The 16,302-nt window shown below is 42.8% G+C and overlaps 1 protein-coding gene across 2 annotated transcripts; it reads left to right on the top strand.

The window, feature by feature from the left end:
* Window positions 1-796: 796 nt before the first annotated feature.
* SKA1 (spindle and kinetochore associated complex subunit 1) lies at window positions 797-15,234 on the top strand. 2 transcript variants are annotated; one of them, XM_039228810.1, is made up of 7 exons: window positions 797-931; window positions 1,505-1,603; window positions 5,147-5,271; window positions 7,333-7,430; window positions 10,283-10,420; window positions 14,007-14,176; window positions 14,964-15,234. In XM_039228810.1, the coding sequence occupies exons 2-7, from the start codon at window positions 1,516-1,518 to the stop codon at window positions 15,110-15,112; spliced, it is 768 nt and encodes a 255-aa protein (XP_039084741.1). In that variant the 5' UTR covers window positions 797-931; window positions 1,505-1,515; the 3' UTR covers window positions 15,113-15,234. The 2 variants fall into 2 exon arrangements, with proteins under 2 accessions (XP_039084741.1, XP_039084742.1); XM_039228811.1 differs by having other exon boundaries at window positions 800-892.
* Window positions 15,235-16,302: the final 1,068 nt, after the last annotated feature.

Raw genomic sequence — 16,302 nt, 5'->3', positions numbered from 1 at the left:
ATTGAGACAGAGAGAAACAGAGCATGAGCAGGGGAGGGTCAGAGAGAGAGGGAGACACAGAATCAGAAGCAGTTTCCAGGCTCTGAGCTGTCAGCACAGAGCCCGACGCGGGGCTCGAACCCACGAACCGCGAGATCATGACCTGAGCGGGTCAGACGCTTAACCGACTGAGCCACCCAGGCGCCCCAACCTTTTTAATTTTAAATTTGTAGTCGCCCAGTCTCTAAGTTCACACACTTGGGTGCTTTTTGGAGTTATCCGAAGTGCTTTTTAAAATATCAAGCCACAGGCCCGACTTCCAGAGTGCCTGATTTCAATGGGATTGGAATTTGTAAAAGCTGTCCCCTGGTGATTCTAATGCGCAGCCAACTTGGAGACTCATCACTGTTAGAGCCCGCGGCCCCTGGCTGGGCGGCGGCCAAAACAAGGTGACGTGACTGCCTGGGATCATTCCGAGTCGCCTGCACCAGGAGGAACACGGACCCGGGCAGCCTGGCGCTTCAAAGCCCACCCAGCCCCGCCCCGCCCCGGTCAGCCCCGCCCCGGTCAGCCCCGCCCCGCCCCGGTCAGCCCCGCCCCTGTCAGCCCCGCCCACCCCCGCCCACCCCCGCCCCCCGGTCAGCCCCGCCCCCCGGTCAGCCCCGCCCAGCTCAGGTCAGCCCCGCCCTTGCCCCGCCCAGCGGCGGCCCCGGAAGGCGCCGGAACTCGAACTGTTGCTAAACAGGCGTTCCGGGAGCGCCGAGGTGCGCCTGCGCGGCGCCGAATCCAGGCGGGCACTTTGAATTTCGCTCCCAGAGTCGCGTCTCGCGATCTTGGGCTTCCGGCAGAGACTCGGGGCTCCGCGGCTCTTAATTCCGCAGCGAGTGGTGCTTTGCTCCCGGACCCGAGCGAGGTTAGTGTCGGGGGCCGCGGCCTTGGGAGCAGGCGGAAGGTATTGCTGGGGCGGAGGGGGGCGGTCGGAGTGCGGGAGCGGGGCAGCCGGGCGGAGCCGGGGAGCCGGCCTTGTCCTTCCACCGCTCGGGTAGCTGGAGTGGATGCTTTCGAGCCTCTGTCCTACCCTCGGGAGTGAATGATTAACTGACTCCCTTCCTTCCCTTCCCTCTGCCTCTTTATCGACTCCAAACCGTAAAGCGCCGGACCCCCCGCAGCATGGAAGAAATGCTTACTTGGACCTGTTTCTGTGCACTCAGCTGCGTTTTTTTCTTAAAATGCATGTGTACTTTGCATGTTTAAAGAAAAGATCAACGTTGTCTTTATAAATAGGACATTTGTCCCCCTAAATTCCCTGTACCTTGGTTTGGGGTGCGCTGATTACAGAAGGCTCAGAGAGAGGTACTGGACTTTGGTTAGAAACTGAATTTTGGAAAATTAAAAGAAATTGAGTTTTTGTACTTTCTTTTCAAGGAGGTGTGAGTTCTTGGGTATTTGCCATTATTGGATTTTGGAAGTGAACAGAAATTTGGCCTATTTTTTTGGTAAATGTGTTGTTTATTTGTTTCTTCAGAGGCTTAAAGGATGGCCTCCTCAGACCTGGAACAGTTATGCTCTCATATTAACGAAAAGATTGGCAATATTAAAAGAATGCTGTCTTTAAGAAACTGTGGTAAGTAGAACAGATTCCGCTGACGTTATACAGACACAATGCATTTTAATGTTCCATTTTCAATATTTTATACCTACCTGGTTAAGTGAAAGGTAAGCGGTTTTTTGAGTAGTGGTTTTGTGAAGCACTCCAGCATTAATATTTTGAATATTGCAGAGTACCAAAATGCCAATTATATTGAACCATGAACTGCATATTAATTAGACTTAATTGTTTATGTTTTTTTGAGATACACAAGGCACAATAGTAAGATTTGAAGGTCATGGGGCATATGTGGTTCTAAAGCTAAACAGAGATACTGAAAGGTAAGGGAGAAAAATAGAAGTGGAAGAGACCCATAGAGGTAGAAATAGCCCATAACCCATCTCACGACCTGCTTCAGAGAAAGCTTATCAGTATGTATGACTAGGAAATGATTGAAAATGTCCAGGTTTTTAAGGTCAGGAAGCTTGGAGGTTGCAAGCATCTTCCAGAATGTTTTGAAGTGCTGAAAGAAGACGTGGCAGGGACAGTGCAAAGAAATAGGTGATCTTTGTCAAGTCTGGGACCATGTTGTTTACAAAAATCATGAGCTCCCCAGTCCACTCTGGGAAGGTGTTCAGTGTTGGCAGAATTCTATCTGCTGGGACCATCGTGGTGAACTTTTCCGTTGTACAAACAAATCCGTAGTTTGTACTATGGATTGATAATTTAAACTGCTTGTTTGGTTTGTGTGTGTGTGTTTTGTTTTGCTTTGTTTGTTTCTTTTTTGAGGGAGATTGAGAGAGAAAATCTTAAGCAGGCTCCAGATCAGAGAGAGAGAGAGAGAATCTTAAGCAGGCTCCAAATCAGCGCGGAGCCTGACTCAGGGCTAAGTCTTAGGACCATGAGATCATAACCTGAGCCAAAATCAAGAGTTGGTCACTTAACTGAGGTTCTCTTTTTGAGAACCCCTAAGAAAGGAGCATTATTTATTATACAGTTTATGGCACTCACATACTCTGTAGAAAGTTAAAGGTGTAGGGAGTATGGGTTCATCTCCAGTTCCCTCATTTCACACATGACTCTCAGAAGTCAAGTGACTTGCCTGGTCCCCTAGCTCATGGGTAGCTGGTTGGAACTACAGTTTTGTACCTTCATCCCCAGGCTAATATTCTTTCTACTTCTGTGACACTTTTATTGAAAAACCTAAAAAGGATGTCTAGAATTTTATTTATTTTTTATTATTTTTTTTTAAAACTTTTTGAGAGAGAGAGAGAGAGAGAGAGACAGCGTGAGCAGGGGAGGGTCAGAGAGAGAGGGAGATACAGACTCTGAAATAGGCTCCAGGCTCTGAGCCGGCAGTCAGCACACAGCCCGACGCGGGGCTCGAACCCATGAACCGCGAGATCATGACCCAAGCGAAAGTCGGACGCTTAACCGACTAAGCCACCCAGGTGCCCCAGCAGGCTCCAAGTTCTGAGCTGTCAGAGCCCTACACAGGGCTCGAACTCATGAACTGTGAGATCACCACCTGAGCCAAAGTCAGATGCTTAACCGACTGAGCCAACCAGGTGTGCCAGGATGTCTAGAATTTTAATAACTAGCCTTGTGTAGAATCTCTTTCTAGGGGAATGATTACTGTGGAATAAACATATACAATTTGGAGATCTGTGAAACTATTAAACCTTGAGTTCAAAAGACCCCACCAACACATGAGTCCTGGCTGAAGCAATGTGACCTATTAGATTAGTACACATTGGGTCACATCATGTGCATGTGGGAAGGATAATTTGACTGGTTCCATGGCTTATTTAATAGAACCCAGTAATTTGTTTGCCACTCAGTTTTTGGCTGCTGTAATATACTAGATTACTACTATCAAAAGTAGTGTATTCGCTTGTTGATTATATTTCTACAAATCAGTAGACAAGGCCCTAAAATTTAGGTAACTAAACGTTAGTGGAGATACCAGTGTATCGGAACTAGTTATTTAACCCCCTGAAATTAATCTTGATAGAGACATCAGTACTCTGATTTACTTCTTAATTTCTTTTAGTTGTTACAAACCTGTCAAATTCTATTAACATTGCTCTATAAATAGAATTATATGTTGCTTGTCACTATGATGATCAGTAGGAGTTAGCATTTACTGAATGTTTTGCTAGGTTCCAGGTACAGTGTTCAAACTCATCTTACATGTACTTTTTCACTTATCTTCATAGTAATCTTGAGGAGGTAGGTACTGGTGTCTCTAACTTTAGGCTTTGGACCTTCTGGCTATTTCACTCTTCTGCTTCCATAATCTACAGATAGGGTCAAATTATACTTTTGTTTATTTTTTTCCTGCCTCTCTAATTATACTTTGGTTTATGTGTATTTCATTGGTCACTAGAAATAAAATGGAAAGATTTGATTATGAGAATAGTTTTTCTTTTGTGCTTTTGATCTATTAAAAAATTTTTTTTGGATTGCTTTTATTTCTAGGGAGGAGGAGACTCTGGCTTTCCCATCCTCAACTCTACAGAGCTAGAGAAAGGTGCCAGGAGGTGGGGTTAGGAATATGAGAGCATGCTACTTTACAGATGTCTGGTGTTTGTTCCTTTCAAATACCCCAGACTGATTACTGGCCTGTGACTTAATATATTACTTTTTCTGCTTAGTGAATAGTGTGGATAGTGTAAATATGAATTTTAAACCCAAGTGAATCCCAAGCCACTATTACAAATTCTGAAGAGAAACTCACCTCCAACTTCCACATACCCCTGAGGGCCAGTCTATATCATAAGCTTCTCTCCCTGGTCAGTGATTAGAATTCTGAGGTTTATACTTTCACTGAAGATATATCCCATGAAGAAGCCTCATTTGGGATTCTGACTTCTAACATCCTGTGCTTTGAAGTCCCAAAGCCTTGACTGGCAACCTCCTCTTACCAGGTTCCTCTGCACCCCCAATCAGGGCTGCTGCGATATTAACTCACTCACACTGCCTAGTCTGTGCATCTGTCTTCATGTTGAAGCCCTTGGGGATTTACCTTATTCTCATGAAAGCTCAGCTATTCATGTAAAATGGTGTCTCTTTTATCTAGCATTTCTAGGCCTTTTATTATAGTGGAGGAATTTGCCAGAAACAAAAGACTCAGGGGACACTTTACCTCTCCCTTCCTTCTCTTCCAGTTACTTAGAAATGATGGGGCACCTGAATCATTCAGTCGGTTAAGTGTCCAACTTTGGCTCAGGTCATGATCTCGCGGTTCGTGAGTTTGAGCCCCATCTCCAGCTCTGTGCTGACAGCTCAGAGCCTGGAGCCTACTTCAGATTCTGTCTCCCTCTCTGTCCCTCCCCTGCTCACACTCTTTGTCTCTCTCTGTCTCAATAAGAAACACCAATTGCTTAGAAAGGTCTTAAGATTATCCATGGAGACAGGTCCTAGGGCTGAAACAAGTCCTTTCTCTTCCCCTAACCATCTGTATCTAAAGTAAAGCTCTGATCCAAGAGTTTAATTGGGTACAATTGAGTTAAAGAGTACAGTTATGTTCATTGTTTTCTATGTTTTATTTGCCATTTTATATTTGTTTATTAATAGGTCAGGAACCTACCTTGAAGACTACATTAGATAAAATAGGAGATGAGATCATTGTAGTAAATGAACTTCTAAATAAATTGGAATTGGAAATTCAGTATCAAGAACAAACCAACCATTCACTCAAGGTAATGTTTTTTCAGTAAAGAAACAAAAGGGCAATAAATTCCCTAATCCCCAGGGAATTCTGAAGGCTACTCTAAAAGGTTCTTAGCTTTGTAAATTATTATTAATGGTAGAGAGTGCCATCTGCATTATATTCATATAAAGGACTCCGGAGATCCACAGGCGTTTCTTTCTTTGCACTGGTAGCCAATGAAATTGAACTTTACTAAAAAGGAAGATTTCCCAAATAATTCTTGGTAGGTTTAATTGAAACAAACGATCTGGTAGAATGGTGTGGAAGGAGTACCTGGCCTGGGGTGAGGACATGCGGATTCTCACTCTGGGTGCCCAGAGCACCCTCTGCCACCCTGAGAAAGCCGTCTTACCTTTTGGGGTCTTGGGGGCCTCATGTGGAAATTAATTAGTCATACTTAACTATTTCTTAGGTTCCTTCCATTCTGCAGTTTTCTGTTCTATAAAATATAAGGATTCTCAAAAAAAAGCTTGAGCCGTATTCACACACCATTTTGTTTCAAATGAGCTTTCTTTTTTTTTTTTAAATTTTTTTTTAAAATTTTTTCATGTTTTTTATTTATTTCTAGGAGAGAGAGAGAGAGAGAGACAGCGTGAGCAGGGGAGAATCAGAGAGAGAGGGAGTCACAGACTCTGAAACAGGCTCCAGGCTCTGAGCTGGCAGTCAGCACAGAGCCCGACGTGGGGCTTGAACCCACAAACCGCGAGATCATGACCTAAGCGAAAGTTGGACGCTTAACCGACTAAGCCACCCAGGCGCCCCCGAAATGAGCTTTCTAATTGATGAAGCTAGTAAAGTGCTAGTGTACTTCTGGGAAAATACTCAGTCTGTCCATCGTTGCCTCAAGCTTTGAGAGCCATTGAGGTGTTCAGTGGGAGTGAACAAGGTGGCCTCTACGGACCCTTTCAGCCTCATAATCCTTAAGATCTGTGAAGATTTTTCATAAGAATGGGCATGAATATACCTATACTATTAGTTGAAATGAAATTAGTGGCTGTGAGCATCATTTGGCTCTTTGAAAGAAAGGTGTCCTGCAAATTCAAAACAGAAGGCAATATTGGTTTCAGTTCTAATCTGCCTAGAAGTACCCAGAGTTAAGTGTGTGCCTAGGGAATGTTAAGTTTAGAAGTGAAGTCTGCATAGAATTTTTGTTCATATTATGATTGAGGATCAGATGACAGGTCTCCAAAGGCACAGAGTAGTTTTCTTACTACATTTGCATGAGTTCATAGCCTCAAGTTCTAGTGAAAGGTAAAATAAAGATGACACAGAACAAAACCATGTGATCATGACCCAGTGGAAATTTCCATGAAGCTAGAGAATTGTGTAGGCCAGCTGTGGAAGTCGTTCCACGTAGCTTCTTGCATGTACGTTCCAGGCGTGCATTGTCACCCTGATGGTGCTACACAGCTCACACTGGGGAGTGCTTGTTAAGTCAACAAAAGCAATTTACTGGAATGACAAACATAAATCCTTCATGCATTTTTTAGTTGCTTGCCAAGATTGAAGTTAAATGTCAACCCTAGCTGTTGTAATGTGATTATAGCAGTTATTCTCTGGAAAAAAAAATCCAGTAGAGAAAGATATTATGTTGCTATCCAAAAACAGATCTAGAGACCAGAGTCTTCTTAAAAAATGTATTGCCGCAGTGAAAAAAATACGGTTGTGGCCGGTGCCCTTCTACCTCTTCTGCGTTCTTTTTTTTTTTTTTTTTAATATTTTTTATTTATTTCTAGGAGAGAGAGAGAGAGACAGTGTGAACAGGGGAAGGTCAGAGAGAGAGGGAGATACAGACTCCGAAACAGGCTCCAGGCTCTGAGCCGGCAGTCAGCACAGAGCCCGACGTGGGGCTCGAACCCACCAACCGCGAGATCATGACCTAAGCGAAAGTCGGACGCTTAACCGACTAAGCCACCCAGGCGCCCCTCTTCTGCGTTCTTAATACTCCCAGTCATTGTGATTGTGGTTGAGTCTTTTGTGCTCTTTATAATGTCTTAAAACACACTCAGGCAGGATAGCCGCTCATTGGGGACCCTTTTTTAAATTCTAGGAACTCTGTGAATCTCTCGAAGAGGATTATAAAGATGTGGAACATCTCAAAGAAAACATTCCTCCCCATTTGCCTCAAGTAACAGTAAGCCAGAACTTGTAAGTGTTTGTAATTATTCTTGCTATCTGCGTGTATAAAACTTTTAAACACCTCGGCTCTTTTTTGTGTTTTCATGTACTTGTGAGTTTGTTAGTGATTATGTTAGTGTTAGTGTTGTCACTTACAGTAGAAATAGTGTTTCTCTTTGTCTACCCCAGTCTTACCCTGCTGCCTCTGGACGATGTCACCCCTCTTTCCCTACTTTTTCTCATTTCTTTCCCTTAGAGCAGAGTTTGTCAACCTTGGCTCTGTTGCCTTCTTGATTTAGATAATTATTTTGAGGACAGTGATGTTTAGTAGCACCCCTGATCTCTACCTACCAACTACATGTCAGTGGCGTCCTCATCGTCGCCGCCCCATTGTGACAACGAGAAATGTCTGCAGACATTGCCATATGTCCTCTGGGGGACAGTCTCTGCCCTGACCCTTGAGAACCACTGGTTTAGAGTAAAAATAAGATTAATAAATGTCCCATCTTAAAAACAGCCAAAGGAACCAAACACTCGGCTTTGCTTTCCCCCTCCAGCCTGTGTCCCCAGTGTGGTCCCCGCCAGTATGTGCTTGTGCCCTCCCCTCCCCCCCTTTTCCACAGAGCCCCTGCGCCGGTCTCTGGGCTGCTATCACTACCACACTTAGGAAACTCATCAAGAAATCCCCCTTTCAGCCCTGATTCTTTTCAGATATTATCTCGCTGTCTGTCTGTTTCTGGAATTCTTTTCTGCTCTGCCACAGTGCTTCCTTGTCATCCCGCGTCTGGCTGGCTTGCCCTACTTCAAATTACGCATGTCTCCTAAAGCTAAATGGTGCTCACACTTACCTTACGCCACTGTTAATGCTCTCAGATGTCCAGCTCCAGCCTTGACGTCACCTCTGGTTCTGCTGTTTTAATTGCTTGCTGGGAGCTTGATAAATGAGCTATTCTTTTCAACTCTGTGTGTCTGAGACTCAACCGACTGGTTCAGACTGGTTCCTTGTTAACCACCCGTCATGCCTGCTGCCTCCCACCCATCACCGGGCCGGAGGAACTCCGTGCCTCCAGCCTGTCTTGCTCTCTGCAGCCCTCAGCCAGGCTGCTGTCTCTGCAGGATTTTGTCTGTCCCTGCCCTCTCTTCCACTCTCATCGCCTGGCTCTCCAGGCCATCTCCCATCATCGCTGGTCTGTGTGATTTGAGAGCTCCTGTGTTTTTTGCCTTTGCAGGGGGATCCACCACCCCCACCTCTTTAGGCTTCTGGGTTCTTCTTCCAGGGTTCCAAGTATATAAAAACCATGCCGTGGATAACTTAAAATTTTTTAACTTTTGAAATATATATATGTACATACACACAGAAAAATGACTAAAGCATTATTTGTGCAAATTAGAGTAATAAACAAACATCAGTGTATGTACCAGTCAGATTAAGAAATAGGATATTCCTGGTGCCTTACAACCCTTCTTCCCCTGCAGACCCTTCCTCTGTCAGAGAGGTAGTCATCCTGGCATTTATGATAATCACTCCTACGGGTGTGTTTCCATAAACAACATACTGTTTAACTTTGAAAAGAAAAACTTAAAGGAAGGCACGAGCCTCGCTGTATAGGGTAAGAGGCACATTTCTGCTGATGGCTGGAGTTCTCATGCTCAGCAGAGTGCCTGGCATGGTCAGGGTTCCCTGTGATTTCCCTACAAGAAGAAAGTCATGGGCAAGGTCACGAATGGATGCTAGGACTAGAGACCATCATAGGAGACTCGCCAGGATTGTAGTGTGGGCTGGATGGTGGTATCCAGCAGGAATATGGCCCGGAGAATAGGAGGAGGTTTCTTCTTCCGACTTCACTGTGGCTTAGTTTCAGTTTTTAGCCAAGGTCAAAGCAGAACCTTTCCGTAGGTAGAAATGGTTCTTTTCAGCTGATACTCCCAGCAGGGCATGAAGGAGAAATCACGAGCTTCCTTAGCACCTGGTGAAGACAGACAAGTACAGAGAAGAATCAGCCAGGCTCACTGTGAAGTCTCATGTTAACTGAAGTTGATGGGAGCACAGCATTGGGAGGCTTCACCTTGACAGCCGCCAACATGGCCATCCTCAGTCATACCACCTCAGTAAGGCCTGGTTGCCCTGTGTCTGGTGCCCTGCTGTCATCTTGGGACCTCACTTCCCTGTCTTTTTTGGGGTTCCCTTCACTGGCTCCTGGGTTCGATCTACTCTTTCCTGTATCCCATTTCTTTTCTGGAGCTGTCGAGCCAGTATGGCTTCATTTGCTCCTGGAAACAAGGTTCTGTTCCTTCCCTGGCAGCTAAATAACCCAGAAGCTACAGCCTGTTTCTAGATTCTTCGCTAGTGGGGTAGGAGCTATATTGGGCTTCTCACTGACTCCAAAAATTGGGCAGGACTGAATCCAAGAGTTCCATGCTCATGGCTTGCAAATAAAATGAGTCTGCAACAGGCAGGGACTGATACCAGCAACCAATGGGATAAATTAGAAAAATAGAAGGAGATGATTGATGCTTCTACATCTAGAAACAAGGAGTCAGGAAGAGAATCTGTTGAGAGGTTAAGTTCAGCTTTGCACATACTGACTTTGAGGAGCCAGAGGAATAACTGGTGAAGATGGCTGGCATATGTACTGCATGCACCATGTTTTGGGTATGTAAATATAATTCTATTACTGAAGATTTGGGAACTTAATTTTTCAGTGGTCTCTTCACTATTCAGATCTTCATGAACATAGAAGTAGGGGCAGCAAAAAATGACTATAAAATTATCACAAGATGAATCTTGTATTTGTTATTGAGTATTTTCAGTTGGGAAAACTTGCTGGTATTCTGCAGAATTCTGATAATCACTTGTACATCTGTGCATCTCTGTTCCTTAGTGTTAATGCGTCAGATGTTGACCCTGAAGAACCAGTCAAAGTTGAGGAACCTGCACCCACAAAGAAGCCCCCAAAAGAACAAAGAAGTATTAAAGAAATGCCATTTATAACTTCCGATGAGTTTAATGGCATTCCAGCGTAAGTATTTAAGATAAATGTTAACATTCAACTCTTGGTCAACATACATGATTGTTTAAATCATAAAGCTTGATTATATTCATAGTCTGCTGTGTTCAAATATTGATATTTTCTAAAATAGTCTTAACATTGTGCTATGAAAATGCAGGAAGTCTTTTGAAGATGCTTAAAATCATGTTTTTTATTTAGTTGTCAGATCTCTTTTCATAGCGAGACCTAGCGATGGGTCAGTCTGTTGAGTTCCAGGACCATTTTGTGATAGAGATTTATCCAGTTACATTTTAATTATTTATTTTTGAAGGAGAGAGAGATAGAGCATGAGCGGGGGAAGAGCAGAGAGAGAGGGAGACCCAGAATTGGAAGCAGGCTCCAGGCTCCAAGCTGTCAGCACAGAGCCTGAGGCGGGACTCGAACTCAGAAACTATGAGATCATGACCTGAGCCGAAGTTGGATGCCTAACCGGCTGAGCCACCAAGGCCCCTCTATTCAGTTCCATTTTAGAAGTAGCCTCAGTTTTGCTGTACTTTTAAGGAAGGTGTGTTGTATGGGTTTGAGAATTAGAACGGCAAGTGTTGTGTTTGCTTTCCTTTTGTTTTTTACCTTATGCCCCACACTCGTTCTGGGCCATGGGTCACTGAGAAGAATACAGGGGCAAGTGAGACCAGATAATGTCCCTGGTGGGAGGTCTTCTTTGCTCTTTACAGAAGACAGTAATGGAGAGCCCGTCATGCTAACTCAGGTTTTTAAACTCTTGTAACTCCAGGGCTTTGCTTAATGTCTTGGCTTGATATTGTTGCATTTCTATTATATAAATAATACGTGTTAGGAAAATAACTCCATTGTAATTCTGCCACCCGGATATTTATTTAATTTCACGTATGTAATAGGTTGCTCCTGATCATTATGACAACAATGTACTTATACAGGAAATACAGTTTACTTTCTTTTTTATCATGAGCATTTTGCCATTGTTACCTATTCTTGTAAACTTGGGTGTTAATAGTTGTATTATATGTCATCAAAATGAGACTGACCGTTCTCTTCAATTTCTATTTTTTTGTCAGTCATTTCTCTTTATGATCGCTTTATTTTCATGATAATTCTGTTTGGTGCTATTCATTTTTTAGTTTGTTGTTATTTTTGTTGCTCATTAGCTGAGCTAAATGGAAAACCAAATGTCTGTGAGAACAGTGGGGTAGACGGGTTTTTAAAAATTGCTTCCATGAAGAGATGAAGGAAGGAAATCAGAATAGTCGTAGTATTTTTTTTTTTTTAATGTTTATTTTTGAGAGAGAGAGAGCAAGGGAGGGACAGAGAGAGAAGGAAACAGAAGATCCAAGCAGACTCTATGCTGTCAACACAGAGCCCAATGTGGGGCTCGAACTCACAAATTTTGAGATCATGACCTAAGCCATAGTCAGACGCTCAACTGACTGAGCCATCCAGGTGCCGCAGAGTATTCATTTTTATTTTTATTTTGTGTTTTTTTTCTTTTATAGTTTATTGTTAAGTTAGTTTCCATATAACACCCAGTGCTCATCCCAAGTGCCCTCCTTCATGCCTATCACCCATTTTCCCCTCTCCCCCACCCCCATCAACTCTCAGTTTGTTCTCAGTATTTAAGAGTCTCTCATGGTTTGCCTCCCTCCCTCTCCTTAACTATTTTTCCCCTTCCCCTCCCCCATGGTCCTCTGTTTGTTAAGTTTCTCCTGTTCCACATATGAGTGAAATCGTATGGTATCAGTCCTTCTTATTTCACTTAACATAACACCCTGCTACATCCACATTGCTACAAATGGCCAGATTCCATTCTTTCTCATGCCATGTAGTATCCCACTGTATATATAAACCACATCTTCTTGGTCCATTTGTCAGTTGATGGACATTTAGGCCCTTTCCATGATTTGGCTATTGTTGAGAGTGCTGCTGTGAACATTGGGGTACATGTGCTCCCATGCGTCTGCACTCCTGTGTCCTTTGGGTAAATTCCTAGCAGGGCTATTGCTGGGTTATAGGGGAGTTCTATTGTTAATTTTTTGAGGAACCTCCACACTGTTTTCCAGAGGGGCTGCACCAGTTTACATTCCCACCAACAGTGTAGGAGGGGGCCCGTTTCTCCACATTCTCGCCAGCATCTGTTGTCTCCTGACTTGTTCATTTTAGCCACAGAGTATTCATTTTTCACGGGAGCGGATATTTATTGAATGAGAGAACTTGGACGATTGGGGTAAGGAAGAATGTATTCCAAGCATGAGGCTTTTATTTATTTATCGTTAAAAAGCTAATTCTGAGGATGAAGTAAAAGTGGAGAACATGGGCAGAGGAGGGGGATAAATATTGAGGAAATTAAGGTGATAGTTCAGAGGATTTAAAGGAATTTCTTTGGGGAGAGGGAATAATTTGTGGGATCAATAGTTTGTGGGAATCGTGGTTAGAAACAACAACGGCAAAAATGAATTTAGAAAAGAGAATAATGAAAATGTGTTTTAATCAATATGAACATTTTCCTTTAAACATATTCATATATTATTTTATATTACATATGTTTGGTTAGAAATCTGCCCCCTTGGGGGCACCTGGGTGGCTCAGTTGGTTAAGGGTCTAACTTTGGTTCAGGTCATGATCTCGTGGTTTGTGGGTTCGAGCCCTGTGTCGGGCTCTGTGCTGACCGCTCAGAGCCTGGAGCCTGCTTTGGATTCTGTGTCTCCTTCTCTCTTTGCCCTTGCCCCACCTGCACTCTGTCTCTTGCTCTCAAAAATAAATGAACATTAAAAAAAAGAAAGAAATCTGCCCCATTGGAGAGAAGAGAAGGGCAGCATTTCACATAATGAATCCACAGTTTTTTGAAGGGAAAAATTGAGGCAGGTCATTGGGTTTTAGTTTTTGGTGCGTATGGAGAAATCAGGTCTCCTGTTTTTATATTCTAAGACTGTAGGTGACAGGGAGCACGGCAAGGGGAAGAGGGAAATGGAAGAGTGGATTTAGAGAAAGACCAGTGCTCAATGGGGTGGAACCCCAGAGCTATGCCCTGGCTCCTCTCCGCCTTTCGACTCCCAGACCTTCTCCTGCGCATTCGGCTCTCTGTCGTAATCAGAATTCCCATCTCTGTAGTGGCCTTTGTTGCCCATCTTCCTCCTCCTCCTCCCCTTTTCTTTCTTTCTCAGAGCAGGTAAGTTTGCAGAAAACTAGAGTGGTGTGAGTTATATATTTTGTTAATATTGAAATTTTTCTTTCCCTTGCTCACAAACATTTAAAAATGTTTAAATAAACCTCTGGCTTGCAATTAACCAGTTCATTTGAATCAGTATTTGAGATCTTATTTTAAATTGTAATATTGGTTCTGTAGGTAGAGAATGGAGATTAATGTATCTAGACATGAGTAGGGAAGATAAGCAACTGGTATGTTGTGGTGTCTCTTTAATTTTTTAACTATTGAGAGATGTGTGGTTTATTTGGAAGTTGATGTACTTTTTTTGGTATAAAGAGTTCTAATCACTGCTACTGTATAAAATCAGCATTAATGTTTTCAGAGAAAATGATTTTGCATAATGATTTTTTAAAAAATTAATCATATACTTATTTGCAGGTACATGAAATCCCGCTTAACCTATTGTCAAATTAATGATGTAATTAAAGAAATCAATAAGGCAGTAGTTAGTAAATATAAGATCCTGCATCAGCCAAAGAAGTCTATGAATTCCGTGGCCAGAAATCTATATCACAGATTTATTGATGAAGAAACAAAGGATACCAAAGGTAAATATGATAGCATACCTGTGTGTGCATGTCAACTGTTTGGAGTGTAACTAACTCATGAAAAACAACTTATTCTAGAAAATTCTGAGTCTAAAGAGGTAGTTCTCAGCCAGGAGCCGTTTTCCCACTTAGGAACATTTTTGGCATCTCTGGAGGTATTTTTGGTGGTTACAACCAGGGTTGGGAGTGCTACTGGCATCTAGAGACTACAGGTGCTATTAAAGTGCAGTGTACAACAGCTTTCACAGCAAAGAAGTGCCTGTAGTTCTGAGGCTGAGGAGCACGGCTTTAGAGTCTGTTATGAAACTATACCCAGTGTCTTCAGAATTAGAATAGAAATGAGAAGAGTTGGTCATGCTTACGTAGCACTTACCATGTGCCAGATGGTGTACTGAGAGCTTTCGTCCTTCCGTCTTAACAAGGTATGTACCCTTATACCCATTTTGCAGATTAGGCAAAGAGAACTGAAGATACTTGCCCAAGGTCAGCCAGTTAAGGGACAGAGCTGTGGGGGGTTTCATTCTCTCAACCACTACACTATATTCCCTCTTGAAAAGTGAACTACTGTTCAGAAGATACCAACAGATAGCTACATTTCTAAAATGCTACTGTAAACGTTGTGCAACTGCAGTTGAATAATGATTATTTTAGCAAGAATACCGCTTCTCACTCCACTTGCCTAATGATAGTAAAAATGATTGTTATTCATATTCACATTGAACCTCATTAAAGACTCATCTTGAAAGTTGTCCTCGTGAAAATTAGCATGAATATCTTTATTTTTCAGGTCATTATTTTATAGTGGAAGCGGACATAAAGGAGTTCACAGCTTTGAAAGCTGACAAGCGGTTTCATGTGATATTGAACATCTTACGACACTGCCGGAGGCTCTCAGAGGTCCGGGGGGGAGGCCTTACCCGATACGTTATAACCTGAAGTCCTCTTGAGCTTTAGCTGGTCCAGAGTAGGGCCTAGAGGCCACTCCTATAGTTTCCTTATGCGTAATTTCTTTATATATAACTTCTTTGCCTTTCTCATTTTCTTTTCTACTTGACTATAAAAATGAAACTTTTTAGTAAATAAAGCATATGTATTTTAAAATTCACTTTCTTTTTTTTTGAATATTTTTTCCAGATCTATTTTTTTTAAGTTTTCATTTATTTAAATAAATAAAATTTATTTATTTTAGAGGGAAGGTAGAGAGAGAGGGAGAGATAGAACCCCAAGCAGCCTCCATGCTGTCAGCACAGAGCCTGGCATAGGGCTTGGTCTCCCAAACCAAGGGAGATAGTGACCTAAGCTGAGATCAAGAGTCAGATACCTAACAGAGTGATCCATCCAGGTGCTCTTCTTCTTCTCTTTTTTTTTTTAAGTTTATTTATTTTGAGAGAGAGTACAGAGAGGCAGAGAGAGAGGGGGAGAGAGAGCATGCCAAGCAGGCTCCATGTTGTCGGCACAGAGCCCAGTGTGGGTCTTCATCCCATGAACCGTGAGATCATGACTTGAGCCGATATCAAGAGCTGGACGCTTAACTGAATGAGCCACCCAGGTGTCCCAGATTCATTTTTCCTTCAGCACATGGTTAACCCCTACCATACGAGCCTCTGTGCTAGGTATATAAAGGAACTAAAAAATGGTCAGGTTTCATTTTTGTGTTTAGTGACAGTGCTGTAGAACCCAATAAGACAGGTACAGACGTGATTAGGGAAGGAAAGGTCAAGAAGATAAGGTCAAGGGTACCCAGGCTCTTGAGAATTAAAGGTCTTGACTGTCAAAATTCTATCAGTGGCATCTCGGTGTATAGGCAAAAGCTGGGATTTGTAGGCAGCTTCTCCGTGTGATGATTCTGCTTTCCCATAAGTTGTTAGGGAAAAGCTTACCTGAAATACATTCAGTGTAAACCAATCTATAAACATCAGCCTGTAGTGATATTGTAATAAAAGTACATTGAGATGAAAATAATGATAAAATAATGTGTAAACAAGTCGAAAGTTGTCATGGAAAATGGGTGGTTGGATTGCAAGCATTTAGGATGTTTTTTTCTCTTCCACACTTGGGGAGACTGGCTATGTGTGTTTTAGTCAGTTCTCCAGAGTTCTGGAAGCAGTAGGATACACACACACACA

Source organism: Hyaena hyaena, unplaced genomic scaffold, assembly GCF_003009895.1.
Source record: "Hyaena hyaena isolate Hyena2069 unplaced genomic scaffold, ASM300989v1 scaffold_33, whole genome shotgun sequence".
Taxonomy (NCBI): domain Eukaryota; kingdom Metazoa; phylum Chordata; class Mammalia; order Carnivora; family Hyaenidae; genus Hyaena; species Hyaena hyaena.
Note: the sequence above shows the minus strand (reverse complement) of the source record. Positions and strands in the feature narration are given on the sequence as shown.